Source organism: Neofelis nebulosa, chromosome 12 (genome assembly GCF_028018385.1).
Source record: "Neofelis nebulosa isolate mNeoNeb1 chromosome 12, mNeoNeb1.pri, whole genome shotgun sequence".
NCBI classification, from domain to species: domain Eukaryota; kingdom Metazoa; phylum Chordata; class Mammalia; order Carnivora; family Felidae; genus Neofelis; species Neofelis nebulosa.
Genome location: NC_080793.1, coordinates 67,250,768 through 67,270,095, shown reverse-complemented (window position 1 = coordinate 67,270,095; position 19,328 = coordinate 67,250,768). Strand labels below are relative to the sequence as shown.

Here is a 19,328-nt window from a genome sequence, read left to right as displayed (position 1 = left end):
GTGTCCTTGTAAGAGGGGAAATTTGGGCATCACACACAGACCTGTGCATGAGGGCAGAGGCCTGGAGTGGTTCATCTCCAGCCAAGGACACCAGAGGTTGCCAGCAAACTGCTAAGACCTAGGAGAAGCAAGGAAGGTCCCCTTAGAGAGTTCAAAGGGATCACAACACTGCTGACACCTCGATTTCGGAGGGCTAGCCTACAGAACTTGAGACAAGAAATTTCAGTTAGTTTGAGCCAACCGTCCCCCTCCCCCATTTGTTGGTGTGGTCCTAGCACACTAATACAACTACCTCTAACTCACCCTCGTAAAATACTCCTTCAGGTGAAGTAAGGTTGAGAATTTCAGTTTGTCTGTCACAAGTAATGTGACGTGTGTTCTGAGGAAGATTGCATTGTTCTCTCCTGTCCTACGTGTTGTGTAGAATGTTGAAGTTCCCCCCCATCAAGAGATGAATTCTACATCTCTCCTCTTGAATGTGGAGGAGATTTTGACTTGCTGTTGAGGCTGTGTGACTGCTGAGGCAGCTTCCACCCTGGAACGCTTGCCCTGAAGCCATGAGCTTCCACACAAATGGTCTCCTTGTCTTGAGTCTGCCATGCTGTCAGGAAGCCGAAACTAGCCCGCATGGAGCCATGACTTTACATGGAGAGAAATGCCCAGAGAGCCCCCCGGTGGTCCATCATCCCTGTGCTTTCAGCTGCAGCTACTGTCTGATTGCACCTTGATGACAGACCCTAAGCCAGAGCTACCCAGCCAAGCCTTCCTGGATTCCTGATTCACAGAAATCGAAGGAGACAACAAAATGATTGTCATGTTTAAAGCCACTAAGTTCAGGGAGATACGTTGCACAGCACTAGATAATCAGAATAGTTACTGTACTCTGTGCTTTGCATTGGTTGCTTTCTTTTAATTTAAATTAAAAAAAATAGATTGTATTCTTACTTCTGGTTAAATAGATTGGTATTCACAGAAGCGGGAACACAACTGCAAAATCTCAGTGGCTTAACATAATAGGATTTATCTCTTACTCAAGTACAGTGTGGATGTTACAGGTTGGGTGGGTGGCCTCCAGACAGTGGCTCGGGGATCCGTATTCTTTCTTCTTAATGTCTCTGCTGCCCTGGTCCTCCTCAGAGTTCCCTGCTGGGCCATCAGTGTTCAGGTAGCCAAAGAGACAGGGGAAAGAGTGAGTGGAGAATAGTGCAGGATATTTCAGGGGCCAGGCCTGGGCCTGAAATCCACAACCTAGGGCCAGAGCTGGGGTTGGGGGCCTGTGTGCTGAGGCCTATCCAGTCCTAGCAGTCCAAGACCTGAATGTGTGTCCTGAATTGTTCCAGTGGCCCCCTCTTCACCAAATGGGGAAATCCAGCCCAATGCTGATGAATTCTAGCATTTACCTTGAAATGCTCATCAGGTATAGTTATCTTGTAGCCAAGAGCCCCTGCAGTTTAGGTCACGACCAGTCCTCTTCCAGAACAAGTCCTACTATATCTTGGGCAATTCTTAGCAAAAGTCAGGGACCCTGAATAGTGTTATAATTCAGAAATTGGAATTCTGTAATAGTTTCTCTGTGTCACTCTGAAGGCACTGTGTTTTTAAAATTCTACATTCTGTGGGGTGCCTGGGTGGCTCAGTCGGTTGAGTGACCAACTTCGGCTCAGGTCATGATCTCACAGTCTGTGAGTTCGATCCCTGCGTTGGGCTCTGTGCTGACAGCTCAGAGCCTGGAGCCTGCTTCGGATTCTGGGTCTCCATCTCTCTGCCCCTCCCCTGCTCATGCTCTGTCTCTCTCTGTCTCAGAAATAAACAAAATTTTTTTAAATTCTACATTCTGTGACAGCAGCCTTTTAAGGGAGGTATTGGCGGCAAAGGAAGGCATGGGGAGGAGAGGAAACCTTCCTATTTTCCAGCTTTCTTGGTGAAAACAGCAATGCTTATTAGCATGCATTTCACACAATTTCCATAATAATGCTGTAATTTAAAACACTCTGAGTCAAAGACCTAATAAAGGAGGTTAGACTTGCTTTCTAAATTTGCTGCACAGATTGCTCATCTCTCTCCCCATCAATCTTCCTTCTCTTAAGCAAAATGTAAAATTTGGAACGAAGAGTGGAAATACCAAAGTTTTGGCTGATCTTGTTAGCATTACCCTGCTGTTCCCCAACAACATTGTAAGGCTTTGAGTTCTGGTTCTAAGCCTGTATATGGAAAAAGTCCTCAGGTTACTTTTTGCCCTTCTGAGATTTGGGGGCTAAGTGGGGTAAATTATCCAGTGATGCTTATAATGCCCTCAAACCTTTGCCAAAATCATGTAGTGTTGATTTCCTTGGTTAATGACTAAATAATTGATGAGTTTTATCAAATTTAATATTTGATAAGCCATATTTAAAATTGATGGCTAGAACATCTGCCTTTCCGTGTGAAGGAGAATGAATATATATGTACGGCCTTCAGGGCAGTAGGAAACCAGTGATGGGTCCGGGCCCAGTGAGGTGGGGGCTCTCCCAACACTCCTGAAGTCCAGCTGAATAATTCCCTGGACGAACCACAGCATGGAGTTCATCATGAATGCCATGAGATCTGAACAGGGCCTGGAGAAGGATGATGGAGAAACCAGAGATGATTCAGGTCTCCTTCCTCTCAGTCTTGACCAGGCACCGCCACGTTGCAGGCTGGTCCCTCACTGTCCTTCACTCTGGGGGCTCCAGGGTTGTTCTGGTTCTCATCTCTGTGATCAGGAGGCACTGTTGGAGTTAAGTTGCTTGAGAAAGGAAGACTGAATAGGGTAGAAGGTGACCGGGCCCAGAGAAAGACAAACCTGGTTTCTGTTGGCTGAACCAAGTGAACAGACCCAGTTCAAGATAGTGTTCTGTCATCTACTGGTCTGTAACAAACTACCCCCAAATTTAGTGGGGTGCAGGGTAGGTTCCCAGGGAAGCAGACGTGTGGAGGATGATTATTAAGAACTGCCCTTGGGATCAAGACTTGGAACAGAGGGGAAGGAACAATAGTGGACAGAAGAGGTCATGCTGCCTTGCAGCTCAGTGGCAGCCCCAGTGGACCCAACAGAAAATTCTGAAGGAATTTTAGAATTGCTCCAGGTTGGACTGAGTTGTCCTGGCCTTTATGTCAGGGTAGGCAAACTACAGCCTATGAGCCAAAACCAGGTGGTCACCTGGTTTTGTAAATAAAGTTTTATTGGAACACACCACACCCCTTCATTTACAAATTATCTAAGGAGGCTCTCACCTTACTTGGGCAGAGTTCAGTGGTTGTGGCAGAGCTATATGGCCCCCAAAGCCTGAAATATTTATATCTAGCTCTTTATAGACATTTGTTCAGCCCAGCTTTATGTTCCTGTGCTCAGCAGCCATTGGATGTGACCTTGAATGGCAGCTTGTAGCAGAAGGAAGCTCTGGTATCCTCCTAGTAGTTGGATAGTGCGTCCTTCCTCCGTGGGGAGCATGGGTGGTATTCATGGTGCCCTCCATAGTGGATCAAAGTGACCATTTTATTTTGCGCATTATTTTGTGGGTCAGGAATTCTAGAAGGGCTCAGAGTCTGACCTCCATGGCCTCTGCTGGACAGAAGGATCCACTCCCAAGATTTCTTTCTTGTTTAATGCCCCTTGGCTTCTTTCTCTCTTCATGGGGCGTCTCATCTTCCAGGGTTTCTTCATACCGCATGGTGGTTTCGGGACCATCACACTTCTTACATGAGGACTTTGGGATGTGGTAGCCATAGGTCTATGAAGGACCACATTGAAGCTGGCACAGAGTCACTCTGCTATGTCTTATTGGTCAAAGAATCAAGGGGGTGGAGCCACAGAGGCACGATCACAGCACAGAAGAGCACGTGGCATGACATGCTGTGGTGCCATCCTTGGAAAATACCAGAATGTGTCGGTGGGCCAGGTAGCTGGTTCGCCCAGTTAACAGAGCTGTTTATGCTTCCCAACCGCACGGTCACCATCATCACTTGGGTGGCTTGAAATGACCATGAGAGGAATAGGAGGACTCAGGAATGGGCTTTGTCCCTGCCCCCAACCCCAGGGAGTCCATTGTTAAACATGCACCTGCACACCATGCCGCTGTGGGAGGGCTTTTACTTTGAAGCCAGAGGACAAGAAAAACAGTGTTTATTGAGCGCCAAGGGGCTCTACATATCCTGAAATCTCCAAACAACTCTGTGGGGTGTGATTGACCCTTATTTTACAGAAGAGGGATCCCAGGCTCAGTGGAAGTTGGGTAATGGGAGAGAATTTGAACTGGGGTCTTCTCACCCCTTGCTGTCCCACTTCACAGAGCCTGGAGCCCAAGGAGAATGAAATTAACTGCTTCTCCAGGACCAGAAGGAAGCTCAGGTCAGACACAAGGCAGGGAAAGCTACCAAAGGGAGAAGGAGCAAAGACCTGGGTTGTAGTGGCAGTGGGGTTTCTAGGAAGGACCCAGGCCTCTGCCCTGTGCTGACGCTTTCAATACTGGAAGGTTTTCCCCATTTCCAGGCAGCCAACCCCCAGCCATTTCTCACTGTCAAGAAACTTCTGATGTGTTGAGAAGCGTGAGCGGTCTGTGTGAGCGAGGGGGAGTGGGGACGCCCCTGAAAGCGGGGCAGAGGGAAGAAAGGTGGGACCAGCCTCCTCTATCAAGCTGCACCCCCTCCTTGCGAGCGCACTGGTCAGGTCAGTCAGTGGGTTTGAGGGAAAGCAGGGCAGGAAGGGGGCTTTCCTCTGGGAGCCCTGGGGCAGGTGGCATGGCAGCCCACAGGGACGGTCTGTCCCTCCTTTAAATGGCATCCATTCCGCTTCCTGGACCTCAGCCTCATGCCAGACCTGCCAGCCGCGTCATGTGTATTTATTACCTTTCATTCTCAAAATCCTCAAAGGAGTAGGTCCTGTTATACCTGTTTGGTGAGAAAGTGAGGTCCAGAGAGAAGGCATAACCTTGTGGCTGCAGAATTAAGGTTTGCACTGGGTGTGCCAGCTCTGGACCTCACCCTAGCACGCGGCCCAGGACTGTGCGATGCACCTCAACGACGCCATACAGCCCAGAGAGTAAGGAAGCACCCAGGTGATAGACCATCTTGCTCAAAATTAGTTGGTTTGTTTCCCTGTTTTCCCCTGGAGTTGAAGGAATCCCTCTCCCTGTTTTGTTGTTTTTAAGAGGAGTAAGGAGACAGAAAAGTGAGGAGTGGTGGGGAGCCAGTGTGGGGTTCACGGCCAAGGGCTCCATAGAGAGGAGAGTGCAGTAAGGCTAGGAGGGTGCAGGCAGGGAGGCCACTGCTGCAGGAATGTCCTTGTCACCTGCAGGTCTCTGTCCCCCGGGCCGGGCTCCAGGCCTCCCTGGCTGGCTCAGGCTCTGTGGCTTGTGGCATATCTGCGCGAGCCCTCTGCTGGGGTCCCAGGGGCGGAGGAGCCACCTCGCCTTCTGGATAAACATCCAGACCTTAAATATCAGAGGGAGGCCATGCAGCAGGAGGATGCAGTTAAAACTTTGAAAAATGGCCCTCACTTTTTAGTGTGCTAAGAATCCCCTGGGGGCGCTGGTTAAAAATTCTGCGTTTCTTGGTGCCCATCTCGGAAACTCTCAGGTAGCAGGCTGGAAGGGAGGCCCAGAACCTGTATTTTTAATATTTTTTTTCTTTAACTTAATGTTTATCTTTTAGAGCCCAGAGAGAGAAAGAGACAGAGCATGAATGGGGGAGGGGCAGAGGAGAGAAAGGGAGAGACACAGAAGACACAGAATCTGAAGCAGCTCCAGTCTCTGAGCCGTCAGCACAGAGCCCTACGTGGGCTCAAACTCACGAGCCGTGAGATCAGCCAAAGTCAGACACTTAACCACTTGAGCCACCAGGTGCCTCAGACTCTGCATGTTTAAAACACCCCGAGCAATCCTAATGCTAGTGGAGCTGGGGCCAGGTTAAGAAAAACAACAACTTAGAGGGTGAAGGGGCAGGATCTGACCCTGTTCTTTAAGACACAGACTTTTGTCATTATAGTTTAATCTCGTAAGCACTGTTTTTTTTTTTTTTCCTCTGGATGTAGAAGTGGTATGTATGTTTATGGAGCTGTCTTGCTGAAAGAAAGATAATGAACACAGCAGTTATGTGCATAATTACAGTTAATTATTATGTTGTGAATGTATGGTTAAACTTGAGAAAAGATGAACTTATAAAAACTCTTATTAAAAGTTCCCTGTTATTTGCCATTAATTACTGCTGTAGATTTCTTTGGGGAGTTTGTTCATTTATCCACTGGATAACAAAGTTTTGAGCTCTTGCTCTGTGGCTGGGACTGTGGGAGAACCTGGTGGATGGCCGGGGGCTGACCTCTGTCCTTTAGAGATTTACAGTCTGGCCAGGGAGACTGATTGATAAATCCCCAAACGACCTCATGCATTTCAATTTTGTGTACATGTATTCTTTTTTTCTTTTAATTTTTTTTAATGTTTATTTATTTTTGAGACAGAGAGAGACAGAATGCAAGTGGGGGAGGGGCAGAGAGAGAGGGAGACACAGAATCTGAAGCAGGTTCCAGGCTCCGAGCTGTCAGCACAGAGCCCGACGCGGGGCTCGAACCCACGAACCACGAGATCATGACCTGAGCCGAAGTCGCTTAACCAACTGAGCCACCCAGGCGCCCCTATTTTTTTTTTTTTAACATTTATTCATTTTGAGAGACAGAGAGAGTGCGAGTGGGGGAGGGGCAGAGAATGGGGGAGGGGCAGAGAGAGGGAGAGACACAGAATCCGAAGCAGGCTCCAGGCTCTAAGCTGTCAGCACAGAGCCCATCGTGGGGCTCGAACTCATGGACGGTGAGATCATGACCTGAGCCGAAGTCGGATGCCTAACTGAAGCCCAGGTGCCCCAGTGTACATGTATTCTTATTAGTGAAGGTATTTGTTAAATTCATTATGAAATGTGATTTTTTAATAAATATGTAAGTATTTATATATAAATGGATATAAAACAACAACAAAAAATCCTTGTAGGCCATATATTGTGATTTGGGGTTTAAAACAATTGATTAGCATATGGATTATGAACTTTCCAGGTACTTTCTGATTGTGCTAGGAAGATCTATTCTATAAATGCTGCCCAAAGTTGGCTTATAATTTGTTTTTTTTTTTAAATCAGTGAATTAAGACTTCACCTGTAAGTATGTGTAACGAAGATGTTTTCAATATACATTCCTCCCCCCCGCCCCCCATCACGTCTCTGCTCCCTGCCTTCATGTGTGAACATAGCACATCAGGAGAATGGTATCCAGGTGCTTTCAAGTACAAATGGGCAGAATTGTCAGCCCAGTGGTGAGAAGCATGAATTCTAATTCCTTGCTTGGCAGTTTCGGCTTGTCCTTAGGCCATTCTTTTGCCTGAAATTTGAGCACACCAATAGTCTACAAGAGAACAAATCTGTATGAAACAAGCATCCTCAGTAACCTCTGCTTCCTGGTTTTCAGAGTGGCAGGTGGCGAGCTGTTCGACTTCTTGGCTGAAAAAGAATCTTTGACTGAAGAGGAAGCAACTGAGTTTCTGAAACAAATTCTTAATGGTGTTTACTACCTACACTCCCTTCAGATTGCCCATTTTGATCTTAAGGTACGTTGCTGAGTGTAAGCCGGAGAGAAGGTTATGCAAATCCCAGCATTGGTGGTTGGCTATGAAAAATTGAAGCATCTGAAAGAGATACATTTTTTTAATCCTGTATGGTTTTTTTTTTTTTTTTTTTTTTTTTTAGGTTTATTTATTTGTTTTGAGAGAGAGAGAAAGGGAGGGAGGGGCAGAGAGAGAGGTAGAGAGAGAATCCTAAGCAGGCTCCATACTATCAACGTGGAGCCCGGTATAGGGCTTGAACCCATGAACCATGAGATCATGACCTGAGCCGAAATCAAGATTCAGATGTGTAACTGAGCCACCCAGGTGCCCCTATCCTGTATGAACTTAACAGATGGAATTATGAAGATAAATTACCAGGTATATAATGAATGCCTACTCAAGGATTCCTAACCTTTTGTGGGATAGAGGCTTAGGATGAATGATTACATTCAAGAATCCCTGGGGAAGAATCAAAGGGGTTTACCAGCCAGATCTCTAAACTGCTATTGGTTATGCAATGTTTTCAGCTTAGAGTGGCCACTGGCTGTCCAGTTTGCATCCCCTGTGGCTGCAGGGCACGTAAGGTGGAAGATGTCTTGATCTCTCCTCTCCTTCTTGATGTGAAGGCCTGATTTTGTCACCGGCCATCAATCAAGACAGCCGCGGAGATTGGCTAATTGGGGTCTTTGCCTGTCTGGAGGCACAGCACTGTGGGGGATATAAAGGCATGTCCTAGTTCTAACTGTCAGAAAAGCTATGGTCTCTCTAGGAAGGAAAGGCATGCACAGGAGCAACATACAGTGACAACGGAAGAATTGAGGTACAATCTGAGGCATTGAGAAGGTAGTCACAAAGAAGCATGCGGTCGACTGACAAGTGAATGATTCAGATCGTTGGAGCTAGGACAAGGCTTCAGAGGAGGGAGGACTTCCTCCATGTTTCTTGTAGCAATGCTGTCAACACCCCATCCAGATCCCCCCAACACTCGCTAACGCACGCCCTGAATACCGCTGCTGGACACCCCTGTGGCTCCCTGCCTGATGTCTGGTTTCTGGCCCTGGGAGCTGGAAATGCCAGAGTAAAGCCCCACAGAGGCCGCTGTTAGCAATGGAGGACGGGGAGTCGGTGGATAAATACCCCGGCTCCCTCATGCTCCAGCTGGAAAACTCAGTGCTGCTCCTCCTTAAGTTCCCCAAAGGGATTGTACTCCAGTCACCTTCACCTTGACAAGACACCTTGTGTGGGTTTCCTTCCTTCTGTTTCCTGCCTCCCCATCCTCTCCCAAGTATTCCCTGGAGCCTGCTCCTACATAAGCCACTTGCACCCGAATCTCTGTCAACAAGTCTGCTCCTGGGAGAACCCAAACCACAACATTTATTTTTCCTGGTGTTCTCTTACAACTACCCTGTTACCTGTAGGTTTTGGTGGTTTTTCCGGGGTGGGGTGGGGGGCAGGGGACAATTCTACCACTTTGTCTTCAGCATAATATATCATAGCTCTTTGTTTTTACTGTGGTGAAATAAACATAGCATGAAAATTACCTATTTAACCATTTCTAAGTGTACAGTTCAGTGGCATTAAGTATATTCACACTGTGGTGCAAACCAGCACCCCCGTCCATCTCTGGAACTAGTGGATCTTCCCAAACTGAAACCCTGTATCCATTAATCCCGAGCTCCCCATCCCTCCTCTCACAGCTGCTGGCAACCACCCTTCAGCTTTCTGTGTCTCTGAATTTGCCTATTCTAGATACTTCTGATAAGTGGAATCATACAATATGTGTCCTTTTTCGTCTGACTTGTTTCACTTAGCATAATGTTTCCAAGGTTTATCCATGTTGTAGCATGTTTGATGAGTTGATGGACATTGGGGTGTTTCCACCTTTTGGTTTTGTGAATAGGCTGTTTTGAACACTAGTGTACTATTTCTGTCTCTCTCTCTCTCTTTTTTTGAAGCCTGAAAACATAATGCTTTTGGATAGAAATGTCCCTAAACCTCGGATCAAGATCATTGACTTTGGGTTGGCCCATAAAATTGATTTTGGAAATGAATTCAAAAACATATTTGGGACACCAGAGTTTGTTGGTAAGTTTTTGTTTTTTTTTTACTCCTGTGCTCATTTATTTCTCATCAATAATATGAATTATACTGGCAGAAACTCCCCTGCTGTAACATCATTTATTTCCCTGGTACATATTTCTGGTTTATACGTAAAGATAGAATCTGTTGATTCACTTTCTCTGAAAACTAAACATGCGTTTATTTCCTCTTAGCTCCTGAGATAGTCAACTATGAACCTCTTGGTCTTGAGGCAGATATGTGGTAAGGAGCATGTCCTTGATGCTTTCATCTTTCCGCTTTAGTGTACTATTCTTCTGACATTTGTTTCTGTTTTCGTTTTGTGTCTAGGAGTATTGGGGTGATAACCTATATTCTGTAAGTACCAAAATCCACGCCTTGTATTCTTTTCCTCTTTCTTTGAGACCATATGTCTTATTAACCATCTATATGTCATGTTGATCTCTTCAGTTTATGCATGCTTTTTATGTAAACATATTCATTTCACACCCCCAGAACACGTGTAGTTTATACTAATTAAACATTTTCTCCTAATTCGCAATGAATCATCAGAAACTACAGCCTAATCACTGAAGGAAGCGTGGCTGTCCATCACTGCTGAGAAAATAGGAAAGCGGTGTTTTTTTTAATTTTTTTTTTAACATTTATTCATTTTTGAGAGACAGAGAGACAGAACATGAGTAGAGGAGGGCAGAGAGAGAGGGAGACACAGAATCTGAAGCATGCACTAAGCTCTGAGCTGTCAGCACAGAGCCCAATGCGGGGCTCGAACCCACAAACCGTGAGATCATGACCTGAGCCAAAGTCGGAAGCTTTTTTATTTTTTTTTAACTAAGAGATGCTATTCCAGATTAACTTTTTAAATGCATCCTATGCATTAAGCTGAAGCTGTTGTGCATGACAACTAAATGCCCTGTAAAACGTAATCGGATTCTGAAGTGACTGCCCAAGGACAGATTATCATATTATTCCTCAGTCCCCTTATTAGATATGCTAGGAATGACATGATAGCCCAAGAGGTAATCATTCATGTTCTGCACCCCACTTTATTAACAGCCTCAGTGGGGCCTCCCCATTTCTTGGAGACACTAAGCAAGAAACGCTAGCAAATGTATCTGCCGTCAACTACGAATTTGAGGAAGAATACTTCAGTAATACCAGTGCCCTAGCCAAAGATTTCATAAGAAGACTCCTCGTCAAGGATCCAAAGTGAGTGTCCATTATTCCTGAGGGGTACTTGGCCGTGGCTTCAGCAGGACCAGGGCCAGCACTTGTATTGTGCATGCGGACCACGTTTATGAGAGCCTGGTGGGTTCCATGTGGCAAAGGAAAGCATGCCATGTGGAACGCTTCAGAAAATGCAGGCGGGGCCTTTGCACCTGCTCAGTCAGTCCCTGCAGACACAGTAAGATAGTCACAGAAAGACTGACTTCTTTCCAGCTTTCTTCCACGAAGCAGGCCCTGAACTGCATTTTCCAGAGCATCTGCTTGGTAGGCCCAACTGGCATGGAAACAACCTCAGTGTTTGCTTCTATGGTCACAGCATTTTTTTCTTTCCCCTTCCCCCTACAAAGGAAGCGAATGACAATTCAAGATAGTTTGCAGCATCCCTGGATCAAGGTAAGTTGCATATTGTGATTGGTTTGGTATTATAGGACATCCCAGAATGCATTTGCCTTAGGCCTAGTTACTGTGGGGGTCTCACCACAGGTCACATCTGAAGTATTGGTTTTGACATTGGTGCCCTATTTTAAGATGGTGCACAGATGAGAGTGTCCTAATGATCACGGAGATGGAGGAGAATAAGCTATCACAATGCAGGATTGTAAACGGGGAGTTGAAGGTCAGTTGTAAATGGGTCAGGTCTACTCAACAGCCATGTTTGGTTTCACCTGTGGGATGTTGGCCCAGAGAATATTTTAATTTTTTGGAATTAATTGCCAACATTTAAATACCATATCAAATCTGGATTTCCAGCGTCTGTTGAAAAATCTGAATGTCTACCAGTACTGAGCCCTCATTCCATAAGGCCACCCAAACCCTGCACAGCCGCCTTTGGGCCAGGGCCAGCAGCCGCCTCCTGGCACAACGTATACCTTTACATTACCTGCAACACCCATTGCCATTTGGGTTAAAGAACTGAAGTGCTCCGGCTAGAACAGAAAGGACCAACGGTGAGGGAATGTGGCAATTACAGAATAAAGTCATGGAACCGGTGAGGGGATTATGGTGCAGCAACTTGCATTGCAGAAGTAGGGTTGGGGCATCCAGAGAGCTTTGCTGCATGAGCTCCTAGCAGTTGCGTGGGTTCCCTGAGGAGGCAATGGTGTCTCCTCTCATCAGTAGAACTAATGGCCTCCCAAAAAAGATGCGGTACAACAGATCCTAATGCTTTCAGCCAGGCCAGATTTGCTAACCTCTGAGTTCCCTACCAGCTCTAAATTATTACTTGATGATATATTAAGTTCAAATGCCTTATAACATAACCTCACCACGAATCTTGCCATTCCCAAACTCTCAGTCCAGAAAGTTGAAATTTAGCCTGTTCTGAGCCCAACTCTTCAGCTTTTCCCAAGACCCAGTCTTTGTGGATTTTATCAAACCCTTAGCCCTAAGAGTTGCCCTCCGGAGACTAGGTTCCTAGCTTTTGCAAGTTATCCCAACTTGTTCTGTTATTTTACTAAGGTGAGTGTGTAAGCATCCTAACTAACTACAGGTTTCCAAAAGTTGTCATGTAACCCATTTCCATCTTGGAGTGTTCTAAATTTGCTTTCTTGGACTTTGATTTTAGCCTAAAGATACCCAACAAGCACTTAGTAGAAAGGCGTCGGCAGTCAACATGGAGAAGTTCAAGAAGTTCGCAGCCCGGAAAAAGTGGAAAGTAAGATTGTTTGATAGGGAGGGATAACTAATTTATTTTCTCCGTGGCACTCCCTGTAGCCAGGCTCATCTCTTCTGACATTGACCTTCAAAAGTGCATCCTTTTTGTTTGTTCCAATTGACTCTATAGTCTTCTGCACCATTAAACACTATTTTCAAAAGATAAGCAAAAATAGTATTCAGTCCTCTTTAAGTCTTATTTTTGCATGTAATTTTGCATTTGTTTTAAATCAAGACCATTCCCAAGGCAAATTTTTAAATCAGTGCAACAAAATTATAGTGTAATCTTTTCCTAAGTTCAACAAACCACATTTTGAATAACTGTTCTTTGTGGTAAGCAGCATGGGAGTGCATTTATAGTAGAACTTGTCTAAATGGTTCTCTGAAACCAGCCTTGGTCTATGAATGGTTGGGATGGGGGTTGGGGTGGGGCCATGAGCATTTGTACTGTGGTCTCGTGTTCTTTTTCAGTGTGAATGGCTTCTGCAGGGGCTGTATGGGGCATGGCTCTAAAGGGCATTCCAGTCAACCTTGAACAAATAGAAATTCAAGGTTGAGAAGGTGACAGGATGTCTTCTTATGCCCAGGATCATGTGAAGCCCGGAGGAAGCAGATACCTGCCATGTCTCTGAGCACTGGGCCAGAAATGTACCTCATTTTCACACCCGTCAAGTTTAGGGTGCCATGACAGGGATGAGGAGGACCACAGCACTAGGGTTACTTAAGACTTAACACTTAGTCTGAAAGAAGCCCTTAGACTAGGCTTAAACTGTAGGGAGAACACCATAAGTGTCTCTCTTTTTTTCTCTTTTTCACATACCCACACTCACCCCCCCCCCACCCCCAACACACACATTCTTTTACCTATTGTTGTTCTTGCCTTTGAGAGTAAATGCAGGGGTGTTTGTCCTATAGGCTAAGGAGTTCCCCATCTGTTTGTTTCTAACAACTGTATGAGTTTTGATAGTCACATTACTATTAATACCAGCTTGCCTGGGCACAAGGACACAGGACAGGACCCTTGAGTGGGGATGTGCAAGGGGTTTTGTTAGGGTAAGATTCCATTCCTCAAAAAGTAGAGAAGAAAATATTAAGAGAGAAGGGGTATAGAGTATACAGTTGTGTAGTTAATAATGAAATGCAGAAGGAGAATCTCTATCCTGTTGTCTTAATTTGTAAGACCTTTAGAAATTTCTTTAGGCGTATATGATCCAACCTGCTTGGAAGGTCTCCCACCCCTAAAGAACATGCTGTCAGCAGTGAACGCTATCTCAAAGACTTTGTCATTTGTACTAATTTGAATATCCTTACATAAACTCTCTCTCTTCCTCTCTCCCTGCCTTTTTTTTTTTTTTTTTTTTAAGCAATCCGTTCGCTTGATATCACTGTGCCAAAGATTATCCAGGTCGTTCTTGTCCAGGAGTAACATGAGTGTTGCCAGAAGCGATGATACTCTGGTAAGCACACCTGTTTGCCTTGCTGAAGTTCTTTCTTACAATTGTGTATTTCCAATGTTTAGGTTGTTTGATTTGTTCAACAACCCAGAAAACCTAAAGTCACGGAAGTGTCAGGCCTGTTCTTCCTCTGCTCAAGGTAGGGAGTTAGGTGGCTGATTTGATGTACCGTATTGGTTCTTTCGTTCTTTTTTCTCTGTGTTTGGATTGGCACCATGCCCAGTCCCACCCACTACCTCTGACACTACCATGGCCTGCCCCACTCCTCCCACACTCACAGTTTGGTGAGAGAGTGACTGGTCAGCAGAAGAGGAAAGAGTTTATTCTAATTTTCATGAAGAAATGAGAGTCCTCTATTGCCACTGACCTTGGAAAATACTTGGTCATAATACCATAAAAGAGGCAAATACTCCTCCTACCAACACACACCCCCCAAAATCAAGGCAAACACTGTGAAGCTTGCTGGGGGGAGTTTGTGGTAGACCAGAAGGCTAAACCTACTTGCTCTGTTGACATTGTATTGAGTGCCTAAAACCCTTGAGAACAATTCCATACTTTTTCCCGTAATGAACACTGAAACCTAATCACAGATTAACTCTTCAGATATGACTGGACACATCCGAATTCAATAAGACTGTCCCCTGACAGTCAGACAACAGGGCTTTGGGAGCCCTGGTGGTAAAGGGGATGTCAGAGAAGGGAGAAAGGTTGGTTCTGTGGGAACCAACCTGCTCCCGTGACTGCATAGTCAGTGTTTCATGAATGATTCCAGGGACTCCATGGGCAGGATCACACATCAGCAGACATGAGCTCTATCCCCGCCCCGAAGCTAGTTGCTTCACTGAGCCTCCAGGTGTAGCCTTGTAGAGTCAAAGGAGAAATGTTAAGGAGAAAACAGGAATGGGAAAGAAGCAAGGTTGGAGAAGGAGGACATGGAAAAGAAAGTCTAGGTTCGGGAATTGTTTGAGGGTAACAGTGGAACCAGGGACAAGACAAAATCTGTTAACCTAAGGAAGATGAGAACAATTAAATGTTATAAATTAAAATCATCTTGAATAAGCACTTAGAGGAAAATATATGTGTCACAGTGTGAAGTTTAGGGAGGGAGAGGGCCCCAGGGTGCGTGGGGGTTCTAGGTGGGATGACCCCTCCTGGAACTCATGTTCCCTCATCATTCTGATGTCCTACTGATCATGAGGACCTGTCGGAACCATCTGCTTATCCCCACCCCCCATTCACCTCGTTTCTCTTGACTGTCCCTTTCATGCAAATGTCCCTTAGTCATCGATTGGAATTGTAATGGAAAAGCAAAACCTATGACATTCTTAACATGGAGTCTGTCCAAATATTATTAAAACCCTCATGAGGTTTGGATTCAGACCCATAGAGAAGAGAAAGCAGAAATCAGAGAAATGCTTTCTCCATTCCACCCCACAAGCAGAGACTCAGCCTCTGTGATAACGCTTTTCCAGATTTGAAATATTAGGAGCCATACCTCTGTGAGTCCAGAGATATTGTTTGGGATTTTTCTAGCTTATTCTTTAGTTTTAATGTACCATATCTGGTAAATATCTTACTATAAGAAAACTTTGACAAATTGGCAAGGATTTAACTAGTTTGACATTCTCTATTTTCTCTTTGTAATTAGCAATGCATCTGTTTTCCTTTTTATGGCCTTTATTTTTACATTACTCCTCCTTTAGGATCTTTAAAATATACATATATGTATATATAGTGACTAGCTTTCAGAGAATTTTGCCATGTTATTCTATACTTAGAGGAGGAAGAAATTCCAGTGATCAAAAAATAACAATTCTATAATTGGACAAATTACAAATTAAGACTGTAAAATTCAGAGGTATCATTTCTTTGGTTCTATGGTTTTTAGACTCTGAGTTATGCCTGATATTTTCTACAGTGGTTTCTGGGACTATATATTTTGAAAGGTGTCCAAGATAAACACAGAAGATAACTTGTTATCAGTTGTTCTAAATCTGAATCTTGAAAGGTGTTTGCCATCTGGGTTATAATGCAAGTGACGTTAAGGCACAGGTAAAAGAAGGTGGCGTTAGTTTCCTACATGGAAGGAGCAAAAAGTAACCTCCTGGTTCCTTTCATGACTGTGTGGATTTGTAGATTAAGTGGCCTACTTTCCTCTAGATGCTTCTCTTGACAAATGAGCATTGATTTCTCTTATGTTGATAAGAGGATCATGGCCAGCAAGCTAACTCTTTTTCCCTCTTCACTGTCCCTCTCAAGGATGAGGAAGACTCCTTTGTGATGAAAGCCATCATCCACGCCATCAATGATGACAACGTCCCAGGCCTACAGCACCTCCTGGGCTCATTGTCCAACTATGACGTTAACCAACCCAACAAGGTCTGCTACTGTTCTGCCAGGGGTAGTGGGCGGGGGGTGGGGGGTGGTCACTGTGACTGTACACCTCCAAATTTACGGTGAAAAAGATCCCTTCTGCTTCTCCATCCCCCCCTTGCTGTTACAAACTCCATACTGTGGAGAAATCACTTCTGCGTAGAGAGTGAATTGAGTTAGAAATGAGGTCGAATGCACCGAGGGCCTTTCTCCACGCAAAGCCTTTCCCCATGACCCTGTGAATGTGCTCATCCTGGACATGAAACTGTCACCTTTGAGTGTGAATCCAGCAGAGGAAGGCTGGGTGTTTCCCCGGCTGTCCCCATTCCTGTTACACAGCAGTGGTTGTGCGTCTATTGAGACCTAAGAAGCTGTGTGGTGTTGGACAACGGTGACAGTTGCTTTTCCTTGCCTACCAAACCTCAAAAAATGTTTTTCTTGTCTCTTCCAGCACGGGACACCTCCATTACTGATTGCTGCTGGCTGTGGGAATATTCAAATACTACAGTTGCTCATTAAAAGAGGCTCAAGAATTGATGTCCAGGACAAGGTCATAATTCTGTTTTATTGCCACTGAATTACCTCCTAAGTATTTCCAAATGTCTTCCTATCACAGAGGTAACAGAGGAAAACCACATGTGCCCCTTACTTCATTTCTCAGTCTCCTACAAAGGAAGATGACCTGTCCCATAGCCTGGTCCAGTCTGACCCGTGTTACAAACAAAACGGCAAATACGTCCCTTTCTCTTGGGTCGGTTGCTCAGCATCAGCCTTTCCTTGCGCGCTACCCCAGATCTATTCCTTACTCATCACATGTACTCAACAGTGTTATGAGATGTCACATCCAGGAAAATTTTCATCGTCTGATTAATCTCATCAGAGATGTATTTGCCTGCATGTGTATCAGGGCAACAAAGTCAGGATGGTCCGTGTGCGTTGAGGTGCGGGTCACGCTGGGGGGAGAACAGACACAATTGGTCAACAGTTAATAGTCATTACAATGCATCTGCCATCAGTGGCCATAGATTTTACAGAACTGTGCACAGACTAGAGCCAATCCTGACTACGGAGGAAATTTGAACCGGAGATCGAAATGAAGGTTTTAAGAAAACAAAAACATGATTTTGAAGTAATTCTAGATTTACCAAAGAAAGGTGCAAAGATAGGACAGAGGGCTCCTGGAGCCCCTTTGCCCCACTTCCCAGAATGTTAACATCTTACATCACCTTGGTCTTTTTATCAATACTAAAGAATAAAACGAGAGTTCGTTCCTCTTGGAAGTTGCTCCTTTGAAGTTTGCCGTCACACAGGAAGGGAAATGGAGTGAGTCTGAGGGACATGTGCATTTGGATCTGGAAATGTGACTCCACATTGGTTTTTATGCAGGGGGGATCCAATGCCATCTACTGGGCCTCTCGGCATGGCCACGTGGACACCCTGAGATTTCTCAATGAGAACAAATGCCCTTTGGATATTAAAGACAAGGTAAGGCTCCTTTTCTTCTTAGGGATAGTGGGAAGTAATCTGAGGTGACGTTTGAGTGTGGACATGCCACCTGCATCTGGATCCAAAGCAAAAGGGTTCGTGATCAAAATCTTCCTGCAGGGAAGTTCAGAAGTGTCTTTCTGCTACTGGCTGAGTCTAATATTAAAATCTGCATTTAGCTGACATCTGCCAGCTAGTTGGCATAATATGCAAGCAGTGAATTATCTGCCCCATAACCTGGACACTCAAGGTTCTACTAGAAAGACAACCAGAAGCAGATCCGAGTCCTGATCCTTGTATCGAATTGCCATGTGTCCATCTCTTTACCCTTCTCCTCCCCTCTGAAGTAGCTGCCAGTGCTGACCTTACAGTCCCTGGCACTAGAAGAATTCATGAGACAATGCATATAAAATAAGGCTTTGGGGAGCAAAGGTATTATAACAAAAGCTGTTGATTTAGCAAGTTACCTTATTTTCATGTATCTGTGTTTCATTCAGTTCACACAAGAACCCTGTGAGTTCATTGGCAGGGCTCGAACATGTACCAAGGATTCTTACCTCCTCATTCATTATACGTTCTACTGTGCAACTCCTGTCTGCTCCTAGTGCTTGTAGACTGACTTTTCATGTTTAATCAGAGCTGCCATATACAGTTGTATGGACTGTGCACTGCTCTGTAAGGGATGATATTCACGTCAAAGACACACACACACGCACACACGTATGATGGCAGTTTTCGGTCAGGTAGCAGCAAGCATCTTGTTTTGTATCAATCAGTTTATAGTCACAGTTTTTGGACAGGTATAAGTAAAATATCATAAGGAAATCGTAGGGAAATTGCACCTATTGCAAATTCGGAGAATGCCACTGTGGGCTAATAGTGATGTTTTTTTTTAATCTCTGAGAATGTAAGAAATAACATTCTCAATGTAGACAATGAAATCAGAAACTTGCTCATAAATAAAACTGTGTTAAAACAGGAGTTTTGTGTTTTAAAAAGAAAATCACATGGCTACAAGCATCCGTACATAAAGAAGATTGAGAACCGCCATGACAGAGAAGGAAAACATTCTCACGTAGGAGGTTTTATGACAAGCAGGAGGGGCTACACATGTGGGTTTCACACTAGCTGTGTGGTGGACCCTCCACCCCAGGACCAAAGGGGCATGTGGCCTGAGGGTGGTGGGGGCCCCTTCAGGGGAGGACTGGAGCCAGGCATGCATGGGAGTGGGCCTCCAGTCCTATGCATTTAGTTTCTAGAGTCTGCTCCCGGAGAGTGCTCTGAATTTGGCTGTTTCTTTTACAGTCTGGAGAGACAGCCCTTCATGTGGCAGCTCGGTATGGCCATGCCGATGTGGTTCAGTTACTGTGCAACTTTGGCTCTAACCCCAATTTCCAGGACAAGGTGGGTCACGGTAGCCGGCCTTACTTTCCTTTCGCCTGCTGGGTGGCTGTACCCG

General features: G+C 45.1%; 1 protein-coding gene across 6 annotated transcripts in view; it reads left to right on the top strand.

Annotated features, from left to right (window-relative positions):
* The window catches only part of DAPK1 (death associated protein kinase 1), a 188,085-nt gene that overhangs the window by 119,906 nt on the left and 48,851 nt on the right, over nucleotides 1–19,328 (top strand). For all 6 annotated transcript variants that reach the window (XM_058695537.1, XM_058695536.1, XM_058695542.1 and 3 more), the window contains exons 4-15: nucleotides 7,463–7,601; nucleotides 9,554–9,683; nucleotides 9,872–9,920; nucleotides 10,008–10,034; nucleotides 10,734–10,886; nucleotides 11,252–11,297; nucleotides 12,469–12,558; nucleotides 13,922–14,014; nucleotides 16,271–16,390; nucleotides 16,836–16,934; nucleotides 17,771–17,869; nucleotides 19,175–19,273. In XM_058695537.1, the coding sequence (XP_058551520.1) occupies nucleotides 7,463–7,601; nucleotides 9,554–9,683; nucleotides 9,872–9,920; nucleotides 10,008–10,034; nucleotides 10,734–10,886; nucleotides 11,252–11,297; nucleotides 12,469–12,558; nucleotides 13,922–14,014; nucleotides 16,271–16,390; nucleotides 16,836–16,934; nucleotides 17,771–17,869; nucleotides 19,175–19,273 (1,144 nt within the window). The remainder of the gene's footprint in view (nucleotides 1–7,462; nucleotides 7,602–9,553; nucleotides 9,684–9,871; nucleotides 9,921–10,007; nucleotides 10,035–10,733; nucleotides 10,887–11,251; nucleotides 11,298–12,468; nucleotides 12,559–13,921; nucleotides 14,015–16,270; nucleotides 16,391–16,835; nucleotides 16,935–17,770; nucleotides 17,870–19,174; nucleotides 19,274–19,328) is intronic.